The 26084-nt window shown below is 36.8% G+C and overlaps 3 protein-coding genes across 3 annotated transcripts; 2 read left to right on the forward strand and 1 right to left on the reverse strand.

Annotated features, from left to right (window-relative positions):
- Positions 1-13097: 13097 nt before the first annotated feature.
- Positions 13098-17719, forward strand: LOC103517215 (lysine-specific demethylase 5A-like). Its single transcript, XM_008482238.2, has 2 exons — positions 13098-14499; positions 14677-17719. The coding sequence occupies exons 1-2, from the start codon at positions 13098-13100 to the stop codon at positions 16197-16199; spliced, it is 2925 nt and encodes a 974-aa protein (XP_008480460.2). The 3' UTR covers positions 16200-17719.
- Positions 17720-21877: 4158 nt separating this feature from the next.
- On the forward strand, positions 21878-24492 carry LOC103517216 (coiled-coil domain-containing protein 25). The gene is made up of 5 exons (XM_026829393.1): positions 21878-21943; positions 22020-22199; positions 22956-23014; positions 23334-23480; positions 24356-24492. The coding sequence occupies exons 1-5, from the start codon at positions 21878-21880 to the stop codon at positions 24435-24437; spliced, it is 534 nt and encodes a 177-aa protein (XP_026685194.1). The 3' UTR covers positions 24438-24492.
- A 749-nt stretch (positions 24493-25241) lies between these two features.
- Positions 25242-26070, reverse strand: LOC103517217 (peptidyl-alpha-hydroxyglycine alpha-amidating lyase 2-like). Its single transcript, XM_008482240.2, has 2 exons — positions 25886-26070; positions 25242-25396 (listed from the first exon to the last, which is right to left on the reverse strand). Exons 1-2 carry the CDS (start codon positions 26019-26021, stop codon positions 25257-25259), a joined length of 276 nt encoding a protein of 91 aa, XP_008480462.1. The 5' UTR covers positions 26022-26070; the 3' UTR covers positions 25242-25256.
- Between the last annotated feature and the right edge of the window lie 14 nt (positions 26071-26084).

The raw sequence follows: 26084 nt of genomic DNA on the forward strand, positions 1-26084 counted from the left end.
TAATGATAAGCATAAATTCGAATCCGCAGATATCTGCATTGCTACCTGTCAAGTCTGTCAACCCAATTAATTTCCTTGGTAGTTTTTCCTTTGTCATTTATCAAAGACTAGGTGTTGTCATTATTACTTTCCACTTTTCTATTGGTTTGAAAAATTGGGGTTTAAATACTACTTACTCGTTTACACTCGAATTTCTTTCATGAGCATAGCCATAGAGTAAGCAATGTAAGTATGGACAATAATGTATGTAATTCGAAGGATCATTCTAATCCGCAGATATCTGTTTTGCTACCTGTCAAGTCTGTCAACCCAATTAATTTCCTTGGTAGTTTTTCCTTTGTCATTTATCAAAGACTAGGTGTAGTCATTATTACTTTCTACTTTTCTATTGGTTTGAAAAATTGGGGTTTAAATACTACTTACTCGTTTACACTCGAATTTCTTTCAAGGATATTGTTTTTGTAATTCTATTGTACATAACTTCTAGGTAAAATAATTTAGGCAGTTTTCGTAGCATGAAGTTTTCAAGCAAATGAGCCTTGAAAGCTTGGAGAGATGGTATTCGCATCTGGTAAGCGTGAGGGCACGAGTTTAAATCCCAAACAATACACAAACGACTTTATTCTGGAAGAAGAAATAATTTAGGCAGTTTTCGTAGCATGAAGTTTTAAAGCAAATGAGCCTTGAACGCTTGGAGAGATGGTATTCGCATCTGGTAAGCGTGAGGGCACGAGTTTAAATCCCAAACAATACACAAACGACTTTATTCTGGAAGAAAAAAAACTTCATTCTGCCAAAACTGCCCAATATTTTCTATTGATGTCTGTTCATAAATTTCAATTTAGTTTAATTTTCACTCTTGTTAAGTACTTACGAGGACCACACTTATGCGAATGGTGACATGATCTATTGGATTTAAAATGGTGTCTAAAATGTGTGAGACTTGGGTTGGTTTTTCTGTTGATTTTCCTTTTCCGTTCATGAGTTGTATACCTACATTTTATTTATTCGTTTAATTTTTGTATGATTTTCTTTAGGAACATTTTAGGTAATAATTTATTTGAAACGAATGTCTGATTATTTCATAATTAAAGAGATAGGTATTTCAATCGTACCATAATTTTCTCATAAGGAAAACGAGAATCGATTTTCTAATATTTTATGAGAAAGTGCGAAATCGCAATTTTAAATGAACTGAACGTTACCTAAAATTGTTTTTCTTGGACTTTTCATATGGGGCAAGAATAACCAGGTGCCAAAATGAATTTAACTTAACCTATTTGCCAAAATCTTGCACCCTCTAGAAAAGTTAATTCAGTGGTAACATACGTGGTTCCTATTCAGAAGATCTTGAGTTCTCTAACTAGACCAGACATATAAAATTCGGCATTTTTTGTTGACGTAATTTTTTTATTGGTAGTAACTGTTTAGACATTCCTGTCACGCGAACTGAGAGCGTAGATATGTAATATGTATTTTAAAAAATAATAATAAATAAACATTTAAAATATTAACCAGGACCCTATTTCTACAAAGTATTTCTCATTCCTCGCACGGAAAAGAAAGAAAAAAAAGACGCTAATCGACAATTTCCCCCCTACGTGAGAAGTGCGAAGCCCTTTGTAGAAAAGGACCTGAAGACAGTATTGTTGATAATTTACTGTACCCAGACCAATGTACTGAGAGAAAACATACAAGTTTCTGTTTCACTTTCATAAAGTAAATTGTATGTATTATTTTTTTGATGTGATTTTTTTCCAATAAAATGAAATATACATAGTTGAATAAAATTGGATGATTAGGTATACTGTGTTGTCTTTGTTTCGTGTTTACTGTATAACAGCTAGATCTAGATTTGTATAAGCTTAACCCATCCTTTGGGGTAGTTGCCCCTCCACCTAGGCTGAGGTATAACTGCTTAGGTTTTTAGTGAAGTGGTTTTTAGCGATTTGGCGACAAGCTACCCGCCTCTTCACATTCAATTTAATTAATATTTTTATTGTGAAATTTAACATTAAATATTTTACACAATTTACAACAATAGTGGGGGAGGGAAGCCCAGCTTGAGTGGTGCAGAGAAAAGCTAGCAGCACGTGATTGCCCATCCGGATACTAATCACGCGCAACGTTGAAATCAGAGGGAACTGGGAACAGGTATATTTAACGTGCTTACGCACTATACGTTCAGGATAAGATTCGCCCCAGTCGGGAATCGAACCGTTACCAACCAAGCTAACTAGGCTGGCATTCAAGAAGTGTAACAGAGGGAACTTATAATAATGGAGGTGCTAATGAGTCTACCATCAATATACGAAGAGAGGCGTTTAGGAAAAGGAAAAGCCAGTCATTCCGAGGACGAACCCTAGCAGCTGTTATAAAGTTCGCCCTGTGCGGGAATCAAACCCGCGGCCTAGTCGAAAAGTTGTAAAAAGAAGGAAAATAAAATGTATCAGAGTAGGCTGCACTTTGGCTTTGCAGACGAAATCCGTGAATTTTTTACGAAAAAATACAGGGGAAAAAATACTGGTCACAATAGATCTACAGAGGTCGCAGTGTTAATTGCATACTCTCTTGGGAGAGGAGCAACCAGTCCCATAATAAATAAAATAAAATACCTTAATAGATAGATATGTAGATTTATTGATTATTTTCTTTTTACAACAATCTTTTCATGTTCCACTCATGTAGGTAGTACATGTAGTATATGTAGTGTTCTTCAATTTAAATTGATTCCAAGTTATAAAAAAAGGAGATAAGGACAGGCAATAAGCATAAAATCAGCATAGAGTACAGATGATGGAGCATAGAGTAATCGTAGATGAAAAGCATTGAATAAATATGGATATAAGCATAGGTGATAATGATAAGCATAAAGTGAGCATAGCCATAGAGTAAACAATGTAAGTATGGACAATAATGTAATTCGAAGGATCATTCTAATCCGCAGATATCTGTATTGCTACCTGTCAAGTCTGTCAACCCAATTAATTTCCTTGGTAGTTTTTCCTTTGTCATTTATCAAAGACTAAGTGTTGTCATTATTACTTTCCACTTTTCTATTGGTTTGAAAAATTGGGGTTTAAATACTACTTACTCGTTTACACTCGAATTTCTTTCAAGGATATTGTTTTTGTAATTCTATTGTACATAACTTCTAGGTAAAATAATTTAGGCAGTTTTCGTAGCATGAAGTTTTCAAGCAAATGAGCCTTGAAAGCTTGGAGAGATGGTATTCGCATCTGGTAAGCGTGAGGGCACGAGTTTAAATCCCAAACAATACACAAACGACTTTATTCTGGAAGAAAAAAACTTCATTCTGCCAAAACTGTCCAATATTTTCTATTGATGTCTGTTCAAAAATTTCAATTTAGTTTAATTTTCACTCTTGTTAAGTACTTACGAGGACCACACTTATGCGAATGGTGACATGATCTATTGGATTTAAAATGGTGTCTAAAATGTGTGAGACTTGGGTTGGTTTTTCTGTTGATTTTCCTTTTCCGTTCATGAGTTGTATACCTACATTTTATTTATTATTTATTCGTTTAATTTTTGTATGATTTTCTTTAGGAACGCCATTAGTCAAACCTCGGCCCCAAGACACTTTTGATCTACATCCTTAAATAAACCTCTCTCCCAAGTTTGAACGACTTGAGCTGAAATCTAAAGCCCTGAAAAGCTCGAATTCTTTTGGAGCTTTTCTCAAAATTGTGACCTTCAAAATCTTGAACGAACTATAGACTGAAATATAAAGCCCCGAGAAACGCCAATTCTTTTGGAGATTTTTTTCAAAAATTTGACCGTAAAACAAAATATTAATTTGTTTCCAGACCGGTGCCTTTCTACCATTCTTCAGAGGTCATGCTCACATCGACACCAGACGACGAGAACCCTGGCTGTACGGTGATGCTACTACTTCTCTGGTAAGATAGCCCGTGGTTCGAGACCCTGTCAGTACAAAAATTGCCAAGTTATAAACTTTTTTATTCAAAAGGTTTGATATTGGTTCAAAAAGAAGACAATGACCAGTGACCACATCATAATAATTATAATGGAGCTAAGGGTTAGGTGGTAGAGAACGTCTCCGGCGTTATCCTCGCCTAGTGGTTACCTTGCACTCAAGTGTCTATTATGATAATTATTTGATAGAGGGAACTGTAGTAAGGTCTTATCGTCCCGAAATCGAAGAGTGAAGAAGGACAGGATAGGAGAAAGCCAGCCGTCCCGAGAATGGACCTTATCTGTTTAGGATAAAGTTCGTCCCGGGCGGTAATCGAACCCGCTGCCAAGCGTTTACAAGTCAGACGCACTACCCTTCAAACTATCTTCTTTATTTGAAAATCATAGGTGCCTAATGTTTTCAACTTATTGTTTCTTCAACCCAAGAGCAAGGTAAACCTAGACCCTTGACAAATGGCTCATCCTTTGAATTTGCAAACAATAAAGAACAAATGTCAAACTCTTTTGACTTGGTGGGGCGGAGTGCTACCGCGCTCCTGAATACGCTCCTTCTTAATGCAAATAATACCTCTCTGGAAATTTGTGAATTTCGTCGGCGAAACTGTCTACTGTCTAAAGCTCTAAGGATCCCTCAGCCTAGTGAACTTGGATCGTAGCGCTTTTGCCTTGTGAGCGCTAGGTCACGGGTTCGATTCCCGCTCGGGGCGGATTTTATCATAACCAAATGAGGTTCTTGGAACGGCTGGCTTTCTCCTTTCCTGGGTTCCTTCTCTCTTCGATTTCGGGACAGTAAAACCTCATATAAATAAAATGAAAATCTCTCATTTTGTTTCAAGTGTTAGGTGTGATTGATCATGGTCTCATTTTGTACTTTCTTTTACCTACTGTACTGTAACATTATGTATTATGTTCTTAAACTAACCAGATAAGGTTCTTGGAACGGCTGGCTTTCTCCTTTCCTGGGTTCCTTCTCTCTTCGATTTTGGGACAGTAAAACCTCAAGTAGGAGTTACAAATCTCTCATTTTATTTCAAGTGTTAGGTGTGATTGATCATGGTCTCATTTTGTACTTTCTTTTACCTACTGTACTGTAACATTATGTATTATGTTCTTAAACCTATAAAATATATGAGACCTTGTTTAGACTGCTGGGGTAAAGGGACTTTTTAGTCTCATTCGAGCAGGATAAACAAGGGGAGCTAAGGGTTAGGTGGTAGAGAACGTCTCCGACGTTATCCTCGCCTAGTGGTTACCTTGCACTCAAGTGTCTATTATGATAATTATTTGATAGAGGGAACTGTAGTAAGGTCTTATCGTCCCGAAATCGAAGAGTGAAGAAGGACAGGATAGGAGAAAGCCAGCCGTTCCGAGAATGGACCTTATCTGTTTAGGATAAAGATCGTCCCGGGCGGTAATCGAACCCGCTGCCAAGCGTTTACAAGTCAGACGCACTACCCTTCAAACTATCTTTTTTATTTGAAAATTATAGGTGCCTAATGTTTTCAACTTATTGTTTCTTCAACCCAAGAGCAAGGTAAACCTAGACCCTTGACAAATGGAGTACAAAAATTGCCAAGTTATAAACTTTTTTATTCAAAAGGTTTGATATTGGTTCAAAAAGAAGACAATGACCAGTGACCACATCATAATAATTATAATGGAGCTAAGGGTTAGTTGGTAGAGAACGTCTCCGGCGTTATCCTCGCCTAGTGGTTACCTTGCACTCAAGTGTCTATTATGATAATTATTTGATAGAGGGAACTTACTCGACCCCTATATTTTTATTATTATTTTAAGCAAGGTTTTTTTTTATATATAAAATTTGCTACTATTTTAGTAGACCGATACTTGCGTAGAAGTGTTGGCCTAAGGGACCTAAGAGGGAGCAAAATTACCACCGCGGCCTTAGGCCAACACTTCCACGCAAGTATTGGTCTACTATTTTGTACCAAATACATGCCTACCTTGTCTAGACTGCGGGATATAAAGGGACTTTTTAGTCTCACCCGAGCAGGACAAGCGAAGTATATTCTATTCTAGCTAATATTAACTCCTGTCCAGCACTAGACTCCAGCAACAACATCGTGGAAAAGTATTGGGATGCACGTGGGACAATGACCTAATGGCTAAGTTCCCGACATTTGAAAACAACAACAACAACAACAACAACAACAACAACAACAACATTAACTCTTGTTTATCTATTTCTAGGTGAGAGATGCATTGAGAGCTCGCTATGCTCTACTGCCCTACTGGTACACTCTGTCCACTCGACCCCTCTATTTTTATTATTATTTTAAGCAAGGTTTTTTTTTATTTTATAAAATTTGCTTCTATTTTGTACCAAATGCATGCCTACCTTGTCTAGACTGCGGGATATAAAGGGACTTTTTAGTCTCACTCGAGCAGGACAAACAAAGTATATTCTATTCTATCCAATATTAACTCCTGTCCAGCACTAGAGTCCAGCAACAACATCGTGGAAAAGTATTGGGATGCACGTGGGACAATGACCTAATGGCTAAGTTCCCGACATTTGAAAATAACAACAACATTAACTCTTGTTTATCTATTTCTAGGTGAGAGATGCATTGAGAGCTCGCTATGCTCTACTGCCCTACTGGTACACTCTGTTCCACACGCAAGAGATTAGCGGCGCACCAGTTATTAGACCGCTATGGTATGAGTTCCCTCAAGATAAAGAAACCTTCGCCATGGAGAACCAGTACCTTATTGGTAAGCAAAATTACCACCGCGGCTGTATCGTCAAACTCTTAGGTCCCTTAGGCCAACACTTCTTCTTTTTATTCGCCTTTTCCCGTGTGAGTGGATTGGAACACATCACATGCCTTCAGGCACACTCCATTTGTCAAGGGTCTAGGCCTAGCATTACCTTGCCCTTGGGATCAATTTAATTTGAAGAAACCATTCACTGATGAAAATTGTAATGAGACTGGGTCGAAGTTTTTCATCAGCCTCCGGTGCCTTAGTGTGATGTCCACTCTGCCATGGATGTTGCTCACAACACTAGTTTTTTTTTTTTTTTTTTTTTTTTTTTGTCAATCGGTGAGGCCTAGCATTACCTTGCCCTTGGGATCAATTTAATTTGAAGAAACCATTTACTGATGAAAATTGTAATGAGACTGAGTCGAAGTTTTTTCGTCAGCCTCCGGTGTGCACGCTTAGTGTGATGTCCACTCTGCCATGGATGTTGCTCACAAAACACTAGTTTTTTTTTTTTTTTTTTTTTTTAAAAATAAATCCCTATTGTGTTGTATCGCTTACAGGTGATAGTATCCTAGTACGTCCAGTCACAGATCCCGGAGCTACGCAAGTATCGGTCTACTTCCCTCGAGCTGACGAAGTTTGGTTTGATAGAGATACGTACGAAGCTTTCACTCAGACTGGGAGTGTAACTATAGCCGTGTCACTTAGTAAGGTAAGACAAGGACTTTTCAATATTCATTTCAACTTGCCTCAGAATTGTAGTAATTTAAGGATTTCCTTGGCAAATAAGAGCGTGGGTTTAAATTTGAAATTTTCATCAATCTAATGAGCGTAGTTCAAAACCGAAATCCTCATCAGGAAGCACAGTTAACCTAGTCACACTCATAGTGGCTCTTAACGTGAACGGTACTGCCCGAGGCAATCTCTATCTGTTATACTTACCTATTCCATTCTATTTCAGATCCCCACCTACCAGCGTGGGGGTACCATCTTACCTATGAAAATTAAATGGTAGGTCCAAAAATTTGTACAGAAACATCAATTCATTTGACCCCCAGAGATATACCTTTTTTTTATTTTCTGGTAAGTAACTAGATACCAAAAAAATATTGATTTTTCTTGTTTTGTAATTTGAGTAGGTAAGTAGAAAAAGTTATCATTTCTTTCTAATTTTGTAGGCATCCAGACATTTTGTTTTTGAATTGAAATATGGGAAACAAAGATATACCTTTTTTTTTTATTTTCTGGTAAGTAACTAGATACCAAAAAAATATTGATTTTTCTTTTGTTTTGTAAATTGAGTAGGTAAGTAGAAAAAGTTATCATTTCTTTCTAATTTTGTAGGCATCCAGACATTTTGTTTTTGAATTGAAATATGGGAAACAAAAATTGATGAAACTTTGAATTTTTCTCACACTTGTTTTTCAATTAATTTCTCCTAATAAAACAACTCCTCATTTTTTTCTACTTCTACTTCATTTTTCTCTTGAAATCCCTCATTGAAAAGTTGTTAGGTATTAAACTACCTTTTTTTGTTTCCTTTTATCTACTGTTATTACTTCCATTTTCTAGTTAGTAGGTAGATAGATATTTTATTTTTAAACCAAGTGGTACTTAGTAGATTTTTCTAGAAGTTGAGACCAAAAGAAATTAGCATGACTTCTTTTTTTCTTTCTGTAGGTAGGAAGGGAAATCAGTTTCACTTGATCAGATGACACAGGTAGGTATTTTTAATTTTATGTTGGCCTGTTCAATGATTTTAAAGGTGAATAAAAATTACCCTACCAAAGTACTTTTAGAGGCTTATTACTTTTTTTTTAAATTTATTTTTCTTTCAGATTTCTTGAGTTCTTTCTCTTTAAATTATTGAATTATAAGTTATTGTTTTATTGTTATTTAAGTATTTACCTACTCATTTTTTGTTCTAAAATGACCCCTTTTTGGTACCACCTACTTTTTTTCTCTCCTTGATAATTTCCTACTGAAGCTGTATGTAGGTAGGTACTTCATTTATCAAATATGTTTTTATACCTATTTAATGTTCTTACTCTGATGCTTTTTTTTTTTTTCCTGACATGGAAAAAAATCCATTTAATAGGCAGGTGTGTTCTTTTTCTAATAATGATTTTGCCTACATGGAGAATTTGCTTCTTGTGCTAAATTGGTAAGCTAGTAGATTTTGCAAAACTAAGTAACATTAGTAGGATACCATGGATCTGTAGGTTGCTGGTTTGAGTCCAAGTAAAGTCATAATTTGCCAGCCTAGTTAGCTTAGTTGGTAGTGCGTACCAGGTGCCAAAATGAATTTAACTTAACCTATTTGCCAAAATCTTGCACCCTCTAGAAAAGTTAATTCGGTGGTAACATACTTGGTTCCTATTCAGAAGATCTTGAGTTCTCTAACTAGACCAGACATATAAAATTCGGCATTTTTTGTTGACGTAATTTTTTATTGGTAGTAACTGTTGAAACATTCCTGTCACGCGAACTGAGAGCGTAGATATGTAAAATTATATGTATTTTAAAAAATAATAATAAATAACATTTAAAATATTAACCAGGACCCTATTTCTACAAAGTATTTCTCATTCCTCGCACGGAAAAGAAAGAAAAAAGACGCTAATCGACATTTTCCCCCCTACGTGAGAAGTGCGAAGCCCTTTGTAGAAAAGGACCTGAAGTATTGTTGATAATTTACTTTACCCAGACCAATGTACTGAGAGAAAACATACAAGTTTCTGTTTCACTTTCATAAAGTAAATTGTATGGTATTATTTTTTTGATGTGATTTTTTTTCCAATAAAATGAAATATAGTTGAATTAAATTGAATGATTAGGTATACTGTGTGGTCTTTGTTTCGTGTTTACTGTATAACAGCTAGCTTTGTATAAGCTTAACCCATCCTTTGGGGTAGTTGCCCCTCCACCTAGGCTGAGGTATAACTGCCAAGGTTTTTAGTGAAGTGGTTCTTAGCGATTTGGCGACAAGCTGCCTCTTCACATTCAATTCAATTAATATTTTTACTGTGAAATTTAATATTAAATATTTTACACAATTTACAATAATAGTGGGGGAGGGAAGCTTAGCCTGAGAGGTGCAGAGAAAAGCTAGCAGCACGTGATTGATTGCCCATCCGGATACCAATCACGCGCAAACGTTGAAATCAGAGGGAACTGGGAACAGGTATATTTAACGTGCTTACGCACTATCCGTTCAGGATAAGATCCGCCCCAGGCGGGAATCGAACCGTTACCAACCAAGCTAACTAGGCTGACATTCAAGAAGTGTAACAGAGGGAACTTTATAATAACGAAGAGAGGCGTTTAGGAAAAGGAAAAGCCAGTCATTCCGAGGACGAACCTTAGCAGCTGTTATAAAGTTCGCCTTGTGCGGGAATCAAACCCGCGGCCTAGTGCTTACAATGTAGGCGTGCTAACTAGCATTATCGGAGCTTATTAATTTTGGCGAGATATACCTACAAGTACAAGGTCTGATGACTAAGGTAGCGTGTTTAGCTGGTGGATTACAGTTTTGTAAGTGGATCATGTTTCCAGCAGAAAAAAAGCTAAAGACATAAGTAAGATTGGTGAAAATAAAAACGAGAACTCCCTTTTTAAAGTCCCCTAATCCCCTTTGCAAGTCGAAAAGTTGTAAAAAGAAGGAAAATAAAATTTAATGTATCAGAGTAGGCTGCACTTTGGCTTTGCAGACGAAATCCGTGAATTTTTCACCTCCGTGGGATTTCTCTGCTCGCTGATTGGTCGAGGCAGTAATTTTATTGTTATTTTTATTTCAACTTCAACCCTACCAAATCACTACCTATTTGAATGAACGTACAAGAAGCAAGAAGTACGAGTTTGGTGAAAAGTTTTTTGTAAAGTTTCAATTAATTTCCAAGTTCAACAGTAGTCTCGTTTGGTTTTGTGTTATTTTGTATGTGATTGCGAAGTATATTCTATTCTAGCTAATATTAACTCCTGTCCAGCACTAGGGTCCAGCAACAACATCGTGGAAAAGTATTGGGATGCACGTGGGACAATGACCTAATGACCAAGTTCCCGACATTTGAAAACAACATTAACTCTTGTTTATCTATTTCTAGGTGAGAGATGCATTGAGAGCTCGCTATGCTCTACTGCCCTACTGGTACACTCTGTTTGATTAGGTATACTGTGTTGTCTTTGTTTCGTGTTTACTGTATAACAGCTAGATTTGTATAAGCTTAACCCATCCTTTGGGGTAGTTGCCCCTCCACTGAGGTATAACTGCTTAGGTTTTTAGTGAAGTGGTTTTTAGCGATTTGGCGACAAGCTACCCGCCTCTTCACATTCAATTCAATTAATATTTTTATGTTGAAATTTAAAATATTTTACACAATTTACAATAATAGTGGGGGAGGGAAGCTTAGCCTGAGTGGTGCAGAGAAAAGCTAGCAGCACGTGATTGATTGCCCATCCGGATACCAATCACGCGCAACGTTGAAATCAGAGGGAACTGGGAACAGGTATATTTATATAACGTGCTTACGCACTATCCGTTCAGGATAAGATCCGCCCCAGGCGGGAATCGAACCGTTACCAACCAAGCTAACTAGGCTGCCATTCAAGAAGTGTAACAGAGGGAACTTAAAATAATGGAGGTGCTAATGAGTCCACCATCAATATACGAAGAGAGGAGTTTAGGAAAAGGAAAAGCCAGTCATTCCGAGGACGAACCCTAGCAGCTGTTATAAAGTTCGCCCTGTGCGGGAATCAAACCCCCGGCCTAGTGCTTACAGTGTAGGCGTGCTAACTAGCATTATCAGAGCTTATTACTTTTGGCGAGATATACCTACAAGTACTAAGGTAGCGTGTTTAGCTGGTGGATTACAGTTTTGTACCTAAGTGGATCATGTTTCCAGCAGAAAAAAATCTAAAGACATAAGTAAGATTGGTGAAAATAAAAACGAGAACTCCCTTTTTAAAGTCCCCTGATCCCCTTTGCACTTTGCAAGTCGAAAAGTTGTAAAAAGAAGGAAAATAAAATGTATCAGAGTAGGCTGCACTTTGGCTTTGCAGACGAAATCCGTGAATTTTTTACCTCCGTGGGATTTCTCTGCTCGCTGATTGGTCGAGGAGTATTTTATTGTTATTTTTATTTCAACTTCAACCCAAATCACTACCTATTTGAATGAACGTACAAGAAGTACGAGTTTGGTTTGGTGAAAAGTTTTTTGTAAAGTTTCAATTAATTTCCAAGTTCAACAGTAGTCTCGTTTGGTTTTGTGTTATTTTGTATGTGATTTAAAAAAACTTAGAAAAATGGTGTACTATTTTACAAGTAACGGTAAGTTAACCAGACCTATTTCCCGTTTGTAATTCACTGTCAAATATTCCAAGTTACAAATTTTTATCACATCCACGACGTTTCTCTCTCTTTCCTGTTGAAAATAATTCCTGTTTTCTGGTTTCTGCCTTATGTCGTTATTTCCTGTCCAGTTTATGTGAAAAGTGGTTGTAAACTTCAATAAAATCTGGCAATCATCCTTTACAGACGTTGAAAATAATTCCTGTTTTCTGCCTTATGTCGTTATTTCCTGTCCAGTTTATGTGAAAAGTGGTTGTAAACTTCAATAAAATCTGGCAATCATCCTTTACAGACCTTGAAAATAATTCCTGTTTTCTGCCTTATGTCGTTATTTCCTGTCCAGTCTATGTGAAAAGTGGTTGTAAACTTCAATAAAATCTGGCAATCATCCTTTACAGACGTCCTAAAAAGGGTCGGTTCGCATAGAAAGGGCCCAATATTCGTGTGAATATGGCATGATGATATCGAGAGGTGCCTACATGATTTTAGCTCATTTTACTATGGCTGCCGTCCTCTTTCTTCTCATACTCCTATCTAAAAACGAAAATGTCCTTCATATTTTCAGCCTTTTTTTCGGAAAGCAAATGATCAGACGCAATTATCTTGAATTTTTTCATGTGAAATGTAAAATTATTTCAAGCTTGATAACCAGAGTGTTATTAGCTGTAAATATTGTTGGGGAAAAATGTGACAGTTCTGGGGAGTCCCTGAAACTCCTATCATCATCAGTGATGAAACTCAAGGACTTCATGAGATCATGTCTGAAAAATGTGACAGTTCTGGGGAGTCCCTGAAACTCCTATCATCATCAGTGATGAAACTCAAGGACTTCATGAGATCATGTCTTTTCATTTGCTGATGGGCTCATGGAATCAAAATTATTTGATATAGGTACTTACCTATGAAAATTAAATGGTAGGTCCAAAAATTTGCACAGAAACATCAATTCATTTGACCCCCAAAGATATACCTTTTTTTATTTTCTGGTAAGTAACTAGATACCAAAAAAATATTGATTTTTCTTTTGTTTTGTAAATTGAGTAGGTAAGTAGAAAAAGTTATTATGAATCCCAACATCTTCATGAATCATGATGTTCCCATATGTCGCACAGATCAGCAAGCTGGTGAGTTTGTCATCACATTCCCCAGAGCTTATCATGCAGGATTCAACCAAGGTTATAACTTTGCTGAAGCTGTCAACTTTGCGCCTCCTGATTGGCTTAAGATCGGACGTGAATGTATCAACAATTATTCCAAGCTACACAGGTTCTGTGTGTTTTCTCATGATGAACTCATTTGTAAAATGGCTATTGAGTTGGAAGATCTTGATCCGAAGACTGCTGCTGAGACTCATCAAGACATGTTACGCATGGTTCACTATGAAATAACTTTGCGCAAAGTACTTCGAGGCTGGGGTGTCAAGGAAGCAAAACGGGAGTCATTTGAGTTACTACCAGATGATGAAAGGTTGTGTTCTATTTGTAAAACCACTTGTTTCATCTCCTCCCTTACTTGCAAGTGCAACTTTCAGAAGCAAGTATGTCTCCGACACTATTCAGAGTTGTGTAGCTGTCCTCCAGTACTGCATGTACTCAAGTACAGATATACTCTGGATGAACTCCACATTATGTTGCAGAAACTAAAAGTCAAAGCAGAATCATTGGACGCTTGGTTCTTAGGTGTCAAGAAAGCAATGGATGTTACCCTACCGAAAAGTGTTGATCTAGCCGGCATGAAAGCTCTTCTCAATGAAGCAAGAGAAAAGAAATTTCCCGAATCAAAACTGTGTATTGACATCACAGCAGACCAAGACAGTGGTAATGATAGTGACATTGTCATTGAGAAAGAAACCAGAAGAGTAAAAGTTGAAACCAAATATAGAAAGAAAGAACCATCCTTTGTTGAAGCTACAATCAAAAATGAACGCAAACCGTTTGTGCCCAACAAATATTTCACCGACCCTGGTACGTTTATGTCAGAAGGAAAATTTCATTTTCAACAACCTCGTGAAGCTCCAGTGTTCACTCCAACTCCAGAACAGTTCAAAGATCCACTCAAGTATATCAATGAAATCCGAGAGATTGGTGCACAATATGGAATCTGTAAGATAAAACCTCCGCCCAACTGGCAACCTCCGTTCACGTTGGATGTTGACAACTTCAAGTTTGTACCTCGGATTCAGAAACTTAATGAACTTGAAGCACTTACCCGTGTCAAACTCAACTTCCTGGATCAAATCGCCAAGTTCTGGGACTTGCAGGGCTCGCAATTCAAAATCCCAGTTGTTGAGAAGCGTGCTGTCGATTTGTATTCTTTGTACAAAATTATTCTAGATGAAGGGGGAATTGATGTAGTCAACAAGCAGAAAAAGTGGAAGTCTGTCTGCTATCGAATGGGATATCAGCACTCGAAACATACACAAAATGTTCTGAAAGGACATTACGATCGTATCCTGCATCATGGAAGTCTGTCTGCTATCGAATGGGATATCAGCACTCGAAACATACACAAAATGTTCTGAAAGGACATTACGATCGTATCCTGCATCATCAGCTGATATCAAGGCCATTTTACCCAGCAAATTAATACTAAAAGATCTGATCAAGAAATGTAAAAATTTACAAAGAAAAGTTGAAAGTCAGCTGATATCAAGGCCATTTTACCCAGCAAATTAATACTAAAAGATCTGATCAAGAAATGTAAAAATTTACAAAGAAAAGTTGAAAAGTCCGTCGTCTGTGATAATTGTTACTTGTCTGAACTCACTGATATCTTATCAGAAGCAGATAACATTGTAGTCAAAATAAATTCTCTTGAAGAAATAGAAAAACGTGCAACTGAAGCGAATAATTGGTTACAAAAAACCATCAAAGTTTTCATGTTCAAAAATACGCCTTTCACCTTGTTAGAAGTGCTTTCACCTAAAACTGACTGCAGAAAAGTAAGTAAAAAGTTCATGAGGTCAGCAAAAAGTGGTGGTCAAGAGAATAGTGTTCCTCTTATTGACAAGGTTGCTCTGTGTCCTGGCACTGACCCTTGTGAAATTGTATCAGCATTCGGAACTGCGAGGAAAAATGAACTGTCATTGTATAGTGAGTTGAGACAAGAAAACATAAACAAGCGAACAAAACTAAGTGAAGTGAAATATTGTCTATGTAAACAAACTGCTCATGCAGATGAGAATGAAATGATCGAGTGTGTCTTATGCAAGGAATGGTATCATAAGACATGTATCCGTGCTCAGCTGGTCAATAGTACCAGTGACTTGTACTATGTCAAGAATTATCTCTGCCCTTGTTGCCTGAGAAGTAAACGTCCCAACTTACAAACCATTCTGTCCCTTGTGGTGAATTTAGAGAAAATCAATGTCCGAATTCCAGAAGGAGAAATCTTACAAGCACTCATAGAACGAGTCATGACATGGATAGATCGCGTCAAGAAGTTTATGTCTCACAAGGAAATAGAACGGCTACGTGCCCAACTTAGAACCAATCCTAATCTGAACAAGATTCCTATCCTACCTGACAACTTTACCATCGTGGAAGATCTCTTCTATGAAGGTCTTCTCATCGAAGTCCATCTGACCCAAGATATGGACGATATTTGCAATATGATCCAACACACATTCCCGGATAGTAAAATCAACAGACCATCCAATCCGCTCATCTCAACCAATGATCGACAACTATGGAAACGGCGCCTGGAGAAATTCGTGTCAAATCCATTTCAAAATGCAAAACGACGATTACAAACAAAGAAGCAAGCGTGTGCTATGAAACGTCTGAAGAAAAATGAAGCAGACAGTGGAGGTGCTGGAAGTTTAGAAGAAGAGGATGACACTGCAACAGGTGAAGATCAAATAGCCAATGCGAGTGTGAATGAGAATAGTAATGAAGAGGAAGCTGAAGAAGATGAGCTATGTTCCTATGTCCCATGTCTGAAACCTGAGGGAGACCAAGTAGACTGGGTGCAATGTGATGGGGGATGCGAGCAATGGTTCCATATGATATGTGTTAATCTGAAGAAGACTGACTTGAAAGAGGACCAGGAGTATATTTGTGAAACTTGTGATCAAAAATCTCCAAACACTTCTGGGCCGACTAGTACAGGAGGGCGTCATATTGATCTGTCTTGTGTTAAATTGGAAATACATACGGCCAGTTAGCATGAGAATATGAGGGAAGGGTTTCAACATGCGGTTAGAGACCATGTTGAAACATCCCGTGTAAACTTTGTTCTGGAAACAACTGACTAACTTTCTTGTTTGTAGACAAGTTATTTAGTAGCTAGGGATTTTTTTTCACTGGGGTAGATCATTTTTAACATAACAAATTAAAATATTAGTTTAGGTCTCTCATTGTTGTTCACATGTTGTTCTATTGAAATGAATATTTGTTAGTTTATTCTGTTAATGTTTGTCAATACTGGTGTTATTTTAAATCTGTTTTAATCACATCAATCTTAGGTACTTAATTAACTTTTAACAAAGGGGAAAGTCTCAAGGTTTTAAACATTTTAAACTATTTTTAATAAATATTCATAAATATTTTAATTGTGTAAAGCAGGAAAAGGCTGTAAACGTTGAAAATTTGAAATTAGTCATATTTCACTTCACCCCTTGGTTCAAACAGAATATTAAATGTACTTAGCACCTAATACCCACGTACCTAGTTATAATAAAATTAATTTCACCTAAACCCACGCACTCAAACAGATGAAATTCAATTAAACCAGTAACTTCGCATCACTCAGTCGGTGACAAGATAACTTGACAAATCTTCATTTCCATCACATCCTCGTCTTTTGTGTAAATTTACTCACATTTTTACGTAGATGCCACTGAGGGCCATTTCATAGAGCTACTTTGCAAGTTGAGCTTTGACCATTATGGAGAAAAATGAAGCTTGTACCAAAAAATGGGCCACACGGCTTATATTTAGGATACTTTATCATACCAAATGTAAAAACTAAACTCCTAATGTGCAAATGTCAAATTGTAAAGTGGAATGTGCAATAGGGCCATATTTTTTCCTCCCATTGTAGAGAATGATTGTTCTTGTGAAATGTAATAGATAAATTTCGAGTCAAGTCCAAGCTAGTTTCAGAATCCCCACAGTAAGAATCAAAGGCTAAATCGGCCGTTATGGCCGAGGCCACAACCTGAGTTTAATCTCGGTTCAAGTTTAACTCTTGGATTGAGTGATCTGATTGGCCAATTTCAACATTTTCAGCCAATCAGTTTGTCTAAACTAAGATTTAAACCTAACCTCGGTTTTAACTCCGATTTTGGCCCCGGCCATAAGTGCTTTGTCTAGAAGCGTTTGTAAAATCTACATACCTACTGAACAACTTCGGTGTAAGTAGATAGCTATACATATTATAAAATGTAAATTATTTTGAACATTGTGCACAGAATATCTTTTAATGACATTTAGTCCAAAGAGAAGAGTTAGGTAAACAAAAAGAATCAGAAAGATTTGTAAAATAAAATTGTAGATATTGCCTGAAATTGACGTGATACGTATGTCAGAATTGGAAGATGTTGTGATTAAGACTAAAATAATCAGTTCCTCTGCCAAAAACAACAATTTCATTATTTAAAGGTACAACAATATTGTACTGTCGGACTTTTCTAGATTGTATAAGCTAGAGGTACATAAATAAAATATTGTCTCAGGAACTTTTTTTTTTTTTTTAAGTCAAAATCATGTTTAAACATAAATTCATATGGAAGTACGGAATTGGGTACTATGATACGATGAATAATTAAATTAAACAAAATAATATTCAAAAAATACATATACATATTAATAACATTATTGTATTCCTCAATATTGGGCAAAATAATTTGTAGGATATTGCAGAAATAGGTACCTACATCAATTAAGGATTCTCGTAGTCACTGTGACACTCATGAGCTCATGACTCATGACGTCATGACATGAGTAACCAGTAACATATAATTTTGCAGTTGAAGAACCTATAGAATACTTGTTCAACACAGTAAATGGTACCTATCTTAATATTAGTTGATTGTAATTACATTATTGTATAATATTTAATATTGAATTTTTTTTACCTCAGAAAACAAAAGAAGGTTTTTCTATATTTTTCTATTTTTTGATCTCTTGGCAAATAAATTAATTATTTGTTATGATGAGTAACCAGTAACATATAATTTTGCAGTTGAAGAACCTATAGAATACTTGTTCAACACAGTAAATGGTACCTATCTTATACCAGTAACATATAATTTTGCAGTTGAAGAACCTATAGAATACTTGTTCAACACAGTAAATGGTACCTATCTTAATATTAGTTGATTGTAATTACGTTATTGTATAATATTTAATATTGATTTTTTTTTACCTCAGAAAACAAAAGAAGGTTTTTCTATATTTTTCTATTTTTTGATCTCTTGGCAAATAAATTAATTATTTGTTATGTATAAACATAAATTTATAAATACCTATATGTTTCTTTGTTCATTATAAATATTGAAGAAGTTAGTTTTGTGTACATACATTATTATACAAGAGAAAAAAATTTTATTTTTACATAAAAACCAAACTAAATTAACCCAAAATTGTTCTTTTCCCCTCATTTTATTTGTCTTATTTTTGGAACTACAAGAGTCTCTGTTTATGCATATAAAAATTTTAGGCAAAAGAATTGACATTGTTGAAAATATTGAAGTCGATGATGATATTGATTTTAAAATTTTATTTTTACATAAAAACCAAACTAAATTAACCCAAAATTGTTCTTTTCCCCTCATTTTATTTGTCTTATTTTTGGAACTACGGATAACGGATTAGGAGAAAAAGTGGTGTCCTTGAGAAAAAGATGATTCCATAGTGCTATTTTTTAAAATTGATATGTAGTACAATTTTATGTCTGTTTGCATCAGAATTAACATAAAAGGCTTTGTAAGATGTAGATACATAGTAGTGATATGTCAATATACCTAAGGCTGAATTTATAGTCCTGATAAATGCTCAAGCAAGCATTATTATTTTAAATCAAGAGTATTTTTACACCACTAAGAATTTTAATCCATTATTCGATGCGATGTGAGATAAGATGCAAAATATTGGTATTCTTTTTCTTCTCTTGAATGGTGTACAAAGGGAGTCCTTATTTCAAAAGTTCACAATCTAAATTTAACTCATCCACTTATTCTAATTATTATTTCTTGATTGTATTAGAATTAATATTTTTTCCCTTCATAATTTAGTTTTCCGCTCTTTCATTTTATATTTAATTATTTTCAATTATTATTTTTGTCCAAAAAGCATTATTATTTTATGTTTTCATCAATTTATTTAAAAAAAGAATAAAAAAATTATAAAAAAGAATATTTTCATTGAAAAATAATTTTTTGTACTTGTCCTTTTTTTTTTTTTTTTTTTTTATTTTTATTTTTTTTTTTTATGTCCCACCTCATTTTAAGTCCTTTTTTCTACAATATTTACAAAAAAAAAAGGTTTGTCAATCAATACCTTCAGAAAAAAATTTTCATTGGGTATTTTTTTTTGGGGGGGGGGGATAGAAAAATGGTGCACTGTGCCTATAGTTATTTGACCGATTCCCACCCCAATCAGTATCATCTTGGGATTTAAAACGAAATCTTACCTCCCCTCCAAGACCAAAGTCTGCGTTCATCATTCATATTCTAGAATCTAGCTAGAGGATTTAATGAAATTCAACTCGGTCTTAATTTCGCGTAGCAAAACGACTCTTTTTTTTATCTATGTATTTTTTGAATATTATTTTGTTTAATTTAATTATTCATCGTATCATAGTACCCAATTCCGTACTTCCATATGAATTTATGTTTAAACATGATTTTGACTTAAAAAAAAAAAAAAAGTTCCTGAGACAATATTTTATTTATGTACCTCTAGCTTATACAATCTAGAAAAGTCCGACAGTACAATATTGTTGTACCTTTAAATAATGAAATTGTTGTTTTTGGCAGAGGAACTGATTATTTTAGTCTTAATCACAACATCTTCCAATTCTGACATACGTATCACGTCAATTTCAGGCAATATCTACAATTTTATTTTACAAATCTTTCTGATTCTTTTTGTTTACCTAACTCTTCTCTTTGGACTAAATGTCATTAAAAGATATTCTGTGCACAATGTTCAAAATAATTTACATTTTTTAATATGTATAGCTATCTATCTACTTACACCGAAGTCGTTCAGTAGGTATGTAGATTTTACAAACGCTTCTAGACAAAGCACTTATGGCCGGGGCCAAAATCGGAGTTAAAACCGAGGTTAGGTTAGTATGTAGATTTTACAAACGCTTCTAGACAAAGCACTTATGCCCGGGGCCAAAATCAGAGTTAAAACCGAGGTTAGGTTTAAATCTTAGTTTAGACAAACTGATTGGCTGAAAATGTTGAAATTGGCCAATCAGATCACTCAATCTCGGAAGTGACCCATCCAAAGCAAATTGTTCCATATGATTCTACGTTTTTCGGTTATGTTATAGACGAGGAATTGATTAAGTGGGGATGGCCCGAAGACGTGTGGTTCCATGTTGATAAGATGTCCTCAGCTCACGTATACTTGAGATTGCAGCCGGTGAGTTCTTTTTTAATTACCATTTTTTATGTCATTTTATTTTAATGGCTTGACATTTTATTTTGATAGTTTTATCAAAAACCATGTCCACAGGTTAAAGGCCGAAACACAGGAGCGCGATTCATTAATACCGCCCGTACAAGCGTACATTATCAATTGACAATACAAATTTAATCGATATATTGACAAAACATATCTTTACTTTGAAAAAGTGTTATTATTTCTACAGTATTTTCTATCTTGAAAGAGACACATGAATCACATGATATACCTGTTTTGGTGGTGTATAGTGGTAAAGACTGCTCGCCTTGACAACACAAAGCTCAGCTTCCTATCGGGGCGGCAATTTCGCATTCTGTACATATCGGCCTTGAACCTCTTGTCTTACAACAGCATGAATGTACCAGTTGGTTGAAGTCTTAGAGAAAAAGGGTAATTTGTACAGTATTTTCAATCTTGAAAGAGACACATGAATCACATGATATACCTGTTTTGGTGGTGTATAGTGGTAAAGACTGCTCGCCTTTACAACACAAAGCTCAGCTTCCTATCGCGGCGGAAATTTCGCATTCTGTACATATCGGCCTTGAACCTCTTGTCTTACAACAGCATGAATGTACCAGTTGGTTGAAGTCTTAGAGAAAAAGGCGAAGTAGCACGAAGCCAGATAGGACTTTAGCTGTCCCTTTCACGTCTCACATACGCAATGTTGGGTGGTAGAGCTCACCTCTGAAATAATTATTTCTACAGTATTTTCAATCTTGAAAGAGACACATGAATCACATGATGTACCTGTTTTGGTGGTGTATAGTGGTAAAGACTGCTCGCCTTGACAACACAAAGCTCAGCTTCCTATCGCGGCGGCAATTTCGCACTCTGTACATATCGGCCTTGAACCTCTTGTCTTACAATAGCATGAATGTACCAGTTGGTTGAAGTCTTAGAGAAAAAGGTGAAGTAGCACGAAGCCAGATAGGACTTTAGCTGTCCCTTTCACGTCTCACATACGCAATGTTGGGTGGTAGAGCTCACCTCTGAAATAGAACTAGGGAAGCTGTGCACTCAACATTAAAGAATTTTCTTTTTTCACAAGATAAACTGAATCTCACAATATATCCACTAATTTAATTGAGAATGTATTATGAAGAGTCAGATAATACTCTCATCTAATGAAAGTGTTGGCTCTCATAAATCAATATTATTAAATAATATCCTAATTCCTTCTTCAGATTTCAGGATAGACATGGACAAAGAGTATGGTGTGAATTGCTCAGACATCTCCCTAGAGAAGATCTACAATCACTTGGATGTGCTCTGAAATACCTGTAAAAAAAATCCTTCCCTTCAGTTGGCTTTGGTAATTTTCCTCTCCCTCACCTCCTCAGGGTCAAACATTGGACGATGTCCCGTCCGCTGTCATCGATGAGGCAGCCCAGCTCTGCAAGGCAAACAGTATCAGCGGGTGTAAAGCATCGGATGTGGATGTGATCTATACCATGTGGTCCAACCTGAAGAAAACAGACGGCATGGAACCCGGCCAGGTGGCTTTCTTTAAGGAGAAAGAGGTAAGGAACCACACACACTTCGCCTTTGAGACCATGGAGTGTTGACTCGAAGGTTTGGCGGGACCATTTGGGCAAGAAATTGTTTGATATCACGGAAGAATCCCGTTCCAAGCATAAACCACACAGACTTCGCCTTGGAGACCATGGAGTGTTGACTCGAAGGTTTGGCGGGACCATTTGGGCAAGAAATTGTTTGATATCACGGAAGAATCCCGTTCCAAGCATGACTTCGCCTTTGAGACCATGGAGTGTTGACTCGAAGGTTTGGTGGGACCATTTGGGCAAGAAATTGTTTGATATCACGGAAGAATCCCGTTCCAAGCATTTTCTTGCTCAAAAAATTGGTCTGGCCATCCAGAGAGGAAACGCTGCATGCAATGCATGCATCCTAGGGTCTCTACCGGAGGGGAGAAACTTAAGTGTTTTTTTTTTTTAATATTTAAATAAAATGAACTATAATTCTAGTATTACACCGAATTCTCTAAAAAGAAATATGTAACAGTACCTTCCTACTTTCTTGAGATCAGCCATTCACTATCAGGTAGACCTAACAGGTACACCTGATAAGGTCCGCCTGTCAGGTCTACCTGGATAAGGTCCGCCTGTAAGGTCTACCTGATAGTGAGTGTGTGCTTATCAGGGATCAGGTATACCTGACAGGCGGACCTGATGGTGAGTGGCTGACCTTCGAGTCGATCGACGATTAAGGATTTTCGCTAAACCATGTGAATTACATATTGGATTTTCTTGTTTCAGGTCCGTACAGTTCGAGTTGCCAAGAAACTGAATGATGTGATCAATCGACTGAACAAAACCAAACGAGAAGAGAAGGATGTGGATCTGAGAGGAGCGAGAGAGAAGAGGGACGCGACAGTCGATCGACGATTAAACCATGTGAATTACATCTTGGATTTTGTTTTAGGTCCGTACAGTTCGAGTTGCCAAGAAGCTGAATGATGTGATCAATCGACTGAACAAAACCAAACGAGAAGAGAAGGATGTGGATCTGAGTCGATCGACGATTAAGGATTTTCGCTAAACCATGTGAATTACATCTTGGATTTTCTTGTTTCAGGTCCGTACAGTTCGAGTTGCCAAGAAGCTGAATGATGTGATCAATCGACTGAACAAAACCAAACGAGAAGAGAAGGATGTGGATCTGAGAGGAGCGAGAGAGAAGAGGGACGCGAGAGAGAGGGAAGACAAGAAGCGACTCCTCAAGGAGCAACAGGCGAGAGAGAAAGAAGAGGAGAAGAAAAGAGCGGAAGAGGCAGAATTAAGGTGAGAATAGAATAGAATATACCTTGTTTATCCTGCTGGGATAGGATTGAAAAGTCCTTTTACCTCCGCAGTCTAACCAAGGTCTTAGATATTTTGACATACTATGGGGAACTGAGATTTTTTTAAAGAGGTTTGGTAGAGGGAACTGCTGAAGTCTTATTGTTCATCATCCCAAAAGTGAAGAGAGAAGATTTACCCCCGCAGTCTAACAAAGGTCTTATATATTTTGACATATTATGGGGAACTGAGATTTTTTTAAAGAGGTTTGGTAGAGGGAACTGCTGAAGTCTTATTGTTCATCATCCCAAAAGTGAAGAGAGAAGCTTTACCTCCGCAGTCTAACCAAGGTCTTAGATATTTTGACATATTATGGGGAACTGAGATTTTTTTTAAGAGGTTTGGTAGAGGGAACTGCTGAAGTCTTATTGTTCATCATCCCAAAAGTGAAGAGAGAAGGAAGGCAGTGTAGGAAAAAGTCAGCCGTTCCGAGAAAACGTACACTAAACTGTGAACGCGTGTGAGCGTAGATCAGATCAGTTCTTACTATAACAAAAGTGTTACTATCGCATCAGTCCATTGCATGTGATAAAACTCATCATGAGTGACTTAACGACTCTAAGGTGTAAGGGCCATCTAAATATGCATCTCTCTGTTTCAGGAGTTACTCGAACCTCATGAAATCTGAAAACATGACATCAAGAATCGAGAAAACGTACACTAAACTGTGAACGCGTGTGAGCGTAGATCAGATCAGTTCTTCCTATCACAAAAGTGTTACTATCGCATCAGTCCATCGCATGTGATAAAACTCAATGTGAGTGACTTAATGACTCTAAGGTGTAAGGGCCATCTAAATATGCATCTCTCTGTTTCAGGAGTTACTCGAACCTCATGAAATCTGAAAACATGACATCAAACAAGGAAACTTCGGGTTATGATTCTGACGATTTCATGTGAATTCTCAATAATTCTCTGTCACTCTTATTCCGCTATTTCGTCACCTACTACTGAAGAAAGATGCCCTCAAAATTAAAAGAAGATTCAGTAGGTACAAGCGAAAAAACTATCACTCTTATTCCGCTATTTCGTCACCTACTACTGAAGAAAGATGCCCTCAAAATTAAAAGAAGATTCAGTAGGTACAAGCGAAAAAATGAAGGACGTTTATCAAAAAAGGGATACCTATCTCAATAATTTTATTCATTATACCCTTCAAGTTATCGTTTCGTTTAGTGTCCCTCAGATTGTTTGTTTGCCCCCCCCCCTTTTTTTGGATTTATTTTACGGCATTTCAAAGAGGAGCATTTCCATTTTTACTTTCTATTACTACAGTATAGCGGAGCTATACTAGTAATGAAAGTATTGCAATCGGTCCAAATTTTCAAAATCGGGGATCTATGTTGTCGAGGCAGTGTACGGTTTCAGTCGACTATGTTTGGACACACCTTATAGAAAATTGTATCACGTCAATCGTTTGAATTGTGAAATTTCAATTGAGAGAGAAAGGACTTTTAATTGTGTCAAGCATGAATACTTGTCACAAATGTCGGTCCCTGAATTTTATGATTTGACTTGGACTCGAACTACCAATCTCCAGGTCCAAAGCTCACACAATTACAACACTGAGATTGGCGAAGAGTCAAATAGTGACTCTTCGCCATCATAGTGCTCATTTATTCTGCTGAAATAGGATCAAAAAGTCTCTTTACTCCAGCAGTGTTACTCAAGGGAAATGCAATCGTTCGTGTCAACTTACTAAAAGATCTTGGTTTCGTGTCAACTTACTAAAAGAACTTGGCTTACCACGGATGTAGGAGCCCAAGTGTCGAGCACTGATTCACCGAACGGTGATATAGTGAAGCCTTGCACTGCGATCTGAGGTGATGTGGGTCCGTTCACTGCAAACACTAAGTCTCCTGGAATACATAAAATAACTGTGTCAACATCAAGTGCAACTCAACAGTACAAAGAGAGTGTCAGTACAATCTCCACCATTAAATAGAATATACCCTGCTTATACTACCAGAATGAGACTGAAAAGTCCCTTTACTCCAGCAGGCTAAACAAGATCTTATACAATTATTTGGTACACTATTTGTAAAATACGTCCACATAGACTGCTCTTTTGTCGACCCAGCATCTCACTGGGGAGTAGGTATTAGATTTCTTCTTGTCCATCCGATGACGGATATAATACTCCGAGATGTTCTCTATTTATAATATCTCCCATATCTTTGTTCTATACAATTTCCCCATTTTTTCCCCTCCGTCTACCTGTTATTCACATTTCATGCACTTCAGACCTATCCCAGCAGGGTAATATTCTATTCTATTTGCTCGACTTTCTTTCGTACATAGCTATCTTCTCTCCTCTCCACATGTCGATGCCATTGTCACCTTCTCACCTATAGAAGTGATGGCAAACACTCGGCCCAGTCCTGGCGGTTGAACGCTGAGAGTAGTAGAATATTGACTCGGAGACCGAAGTTCAGCACCCACACAGACAACTCTTCTATTCTCTCGGTCCGCGATACACAGCATGTCGTGAGGTTCCAGTAGAGTAATGCTGTGGGGAATACTCAGGCTGAGGTATTCTGTGGAAAT

The sequence above is a fragment of the Diaphorina citri genome, unplaced genomic scaffold (genome assembly GCF_000475195.1).
Source record: "Diaphorina citri unplaced genomic scaffold, Diaci psyllid genome assembly version 1.1 scaffold1781, whole genome shotgun sequence".
In the NCBI taxonomy this organism is placed as follows: Eukaryota; Metazoa; Arthropoda; class Insecta; order Hemiptera; family Psyllidae; genus Diaphorina; species Diaphorina citri.

What these genes read in the sequence shown, in the direction of transcription:
- LOC103517215 (XM_008482238.2), top strand. Translation starts at nt 13,098, where the DNA reads ATGAATCCCAACATCTTCATGAATCATGATGTTCCCATATGTCGCACA. An exon ending in TCGTATCCTGCATCATGGAA is followed by an intron (nt 14,500 to 14,676) that starts GTCTGTCTGCTA and finishes GTTGAAAGTCAG; the next exon opens with CTGATATCAAGGCCATTTTA.
- LOC103517216 (XM_026829393.1), top strand. Translation starts at nt 21,878, where the DNA reads ATGGACAAAGAGTATGGTGTGAATTGCTCAGACATCTCCCTAGAGAAG. An exon ending in AGATCTACAATCACTTGGAT is followed by an intron (nt 21,944 to 22,019) that starts GTGCTCTGAAAT and finishes TCACCTCCTCAG; the next exon opens with GGTCAAACATTGGACGATGT. An exon ending in CTTTCTTTAAGGAGAAAGAG is followed by an intron (nt 22,200 to 22,955) that starts GTAAGGAACCAC and finishes TTCTTGTTTCAG; the next exon opens with GTCCGTACAGTTCGAGTTGC.
- LOC103517217 (XM_008482240.2), bottom strand. Translation starts at nt 26,021, where the DNA reads ATGCTGTGTATCGCGGACCGAGAGAATAGAAGAGTTGTCTGTGTGGGT. An exon ending in GTTTGCCATCACTTCTATAG is followed by an intron (nt 25,397 to 25,885) that starts GTGAGAAGGTGA and finishes TATGTATTCCAG; the next exon opens with GAGACTTAGTGTTTGCAGTG.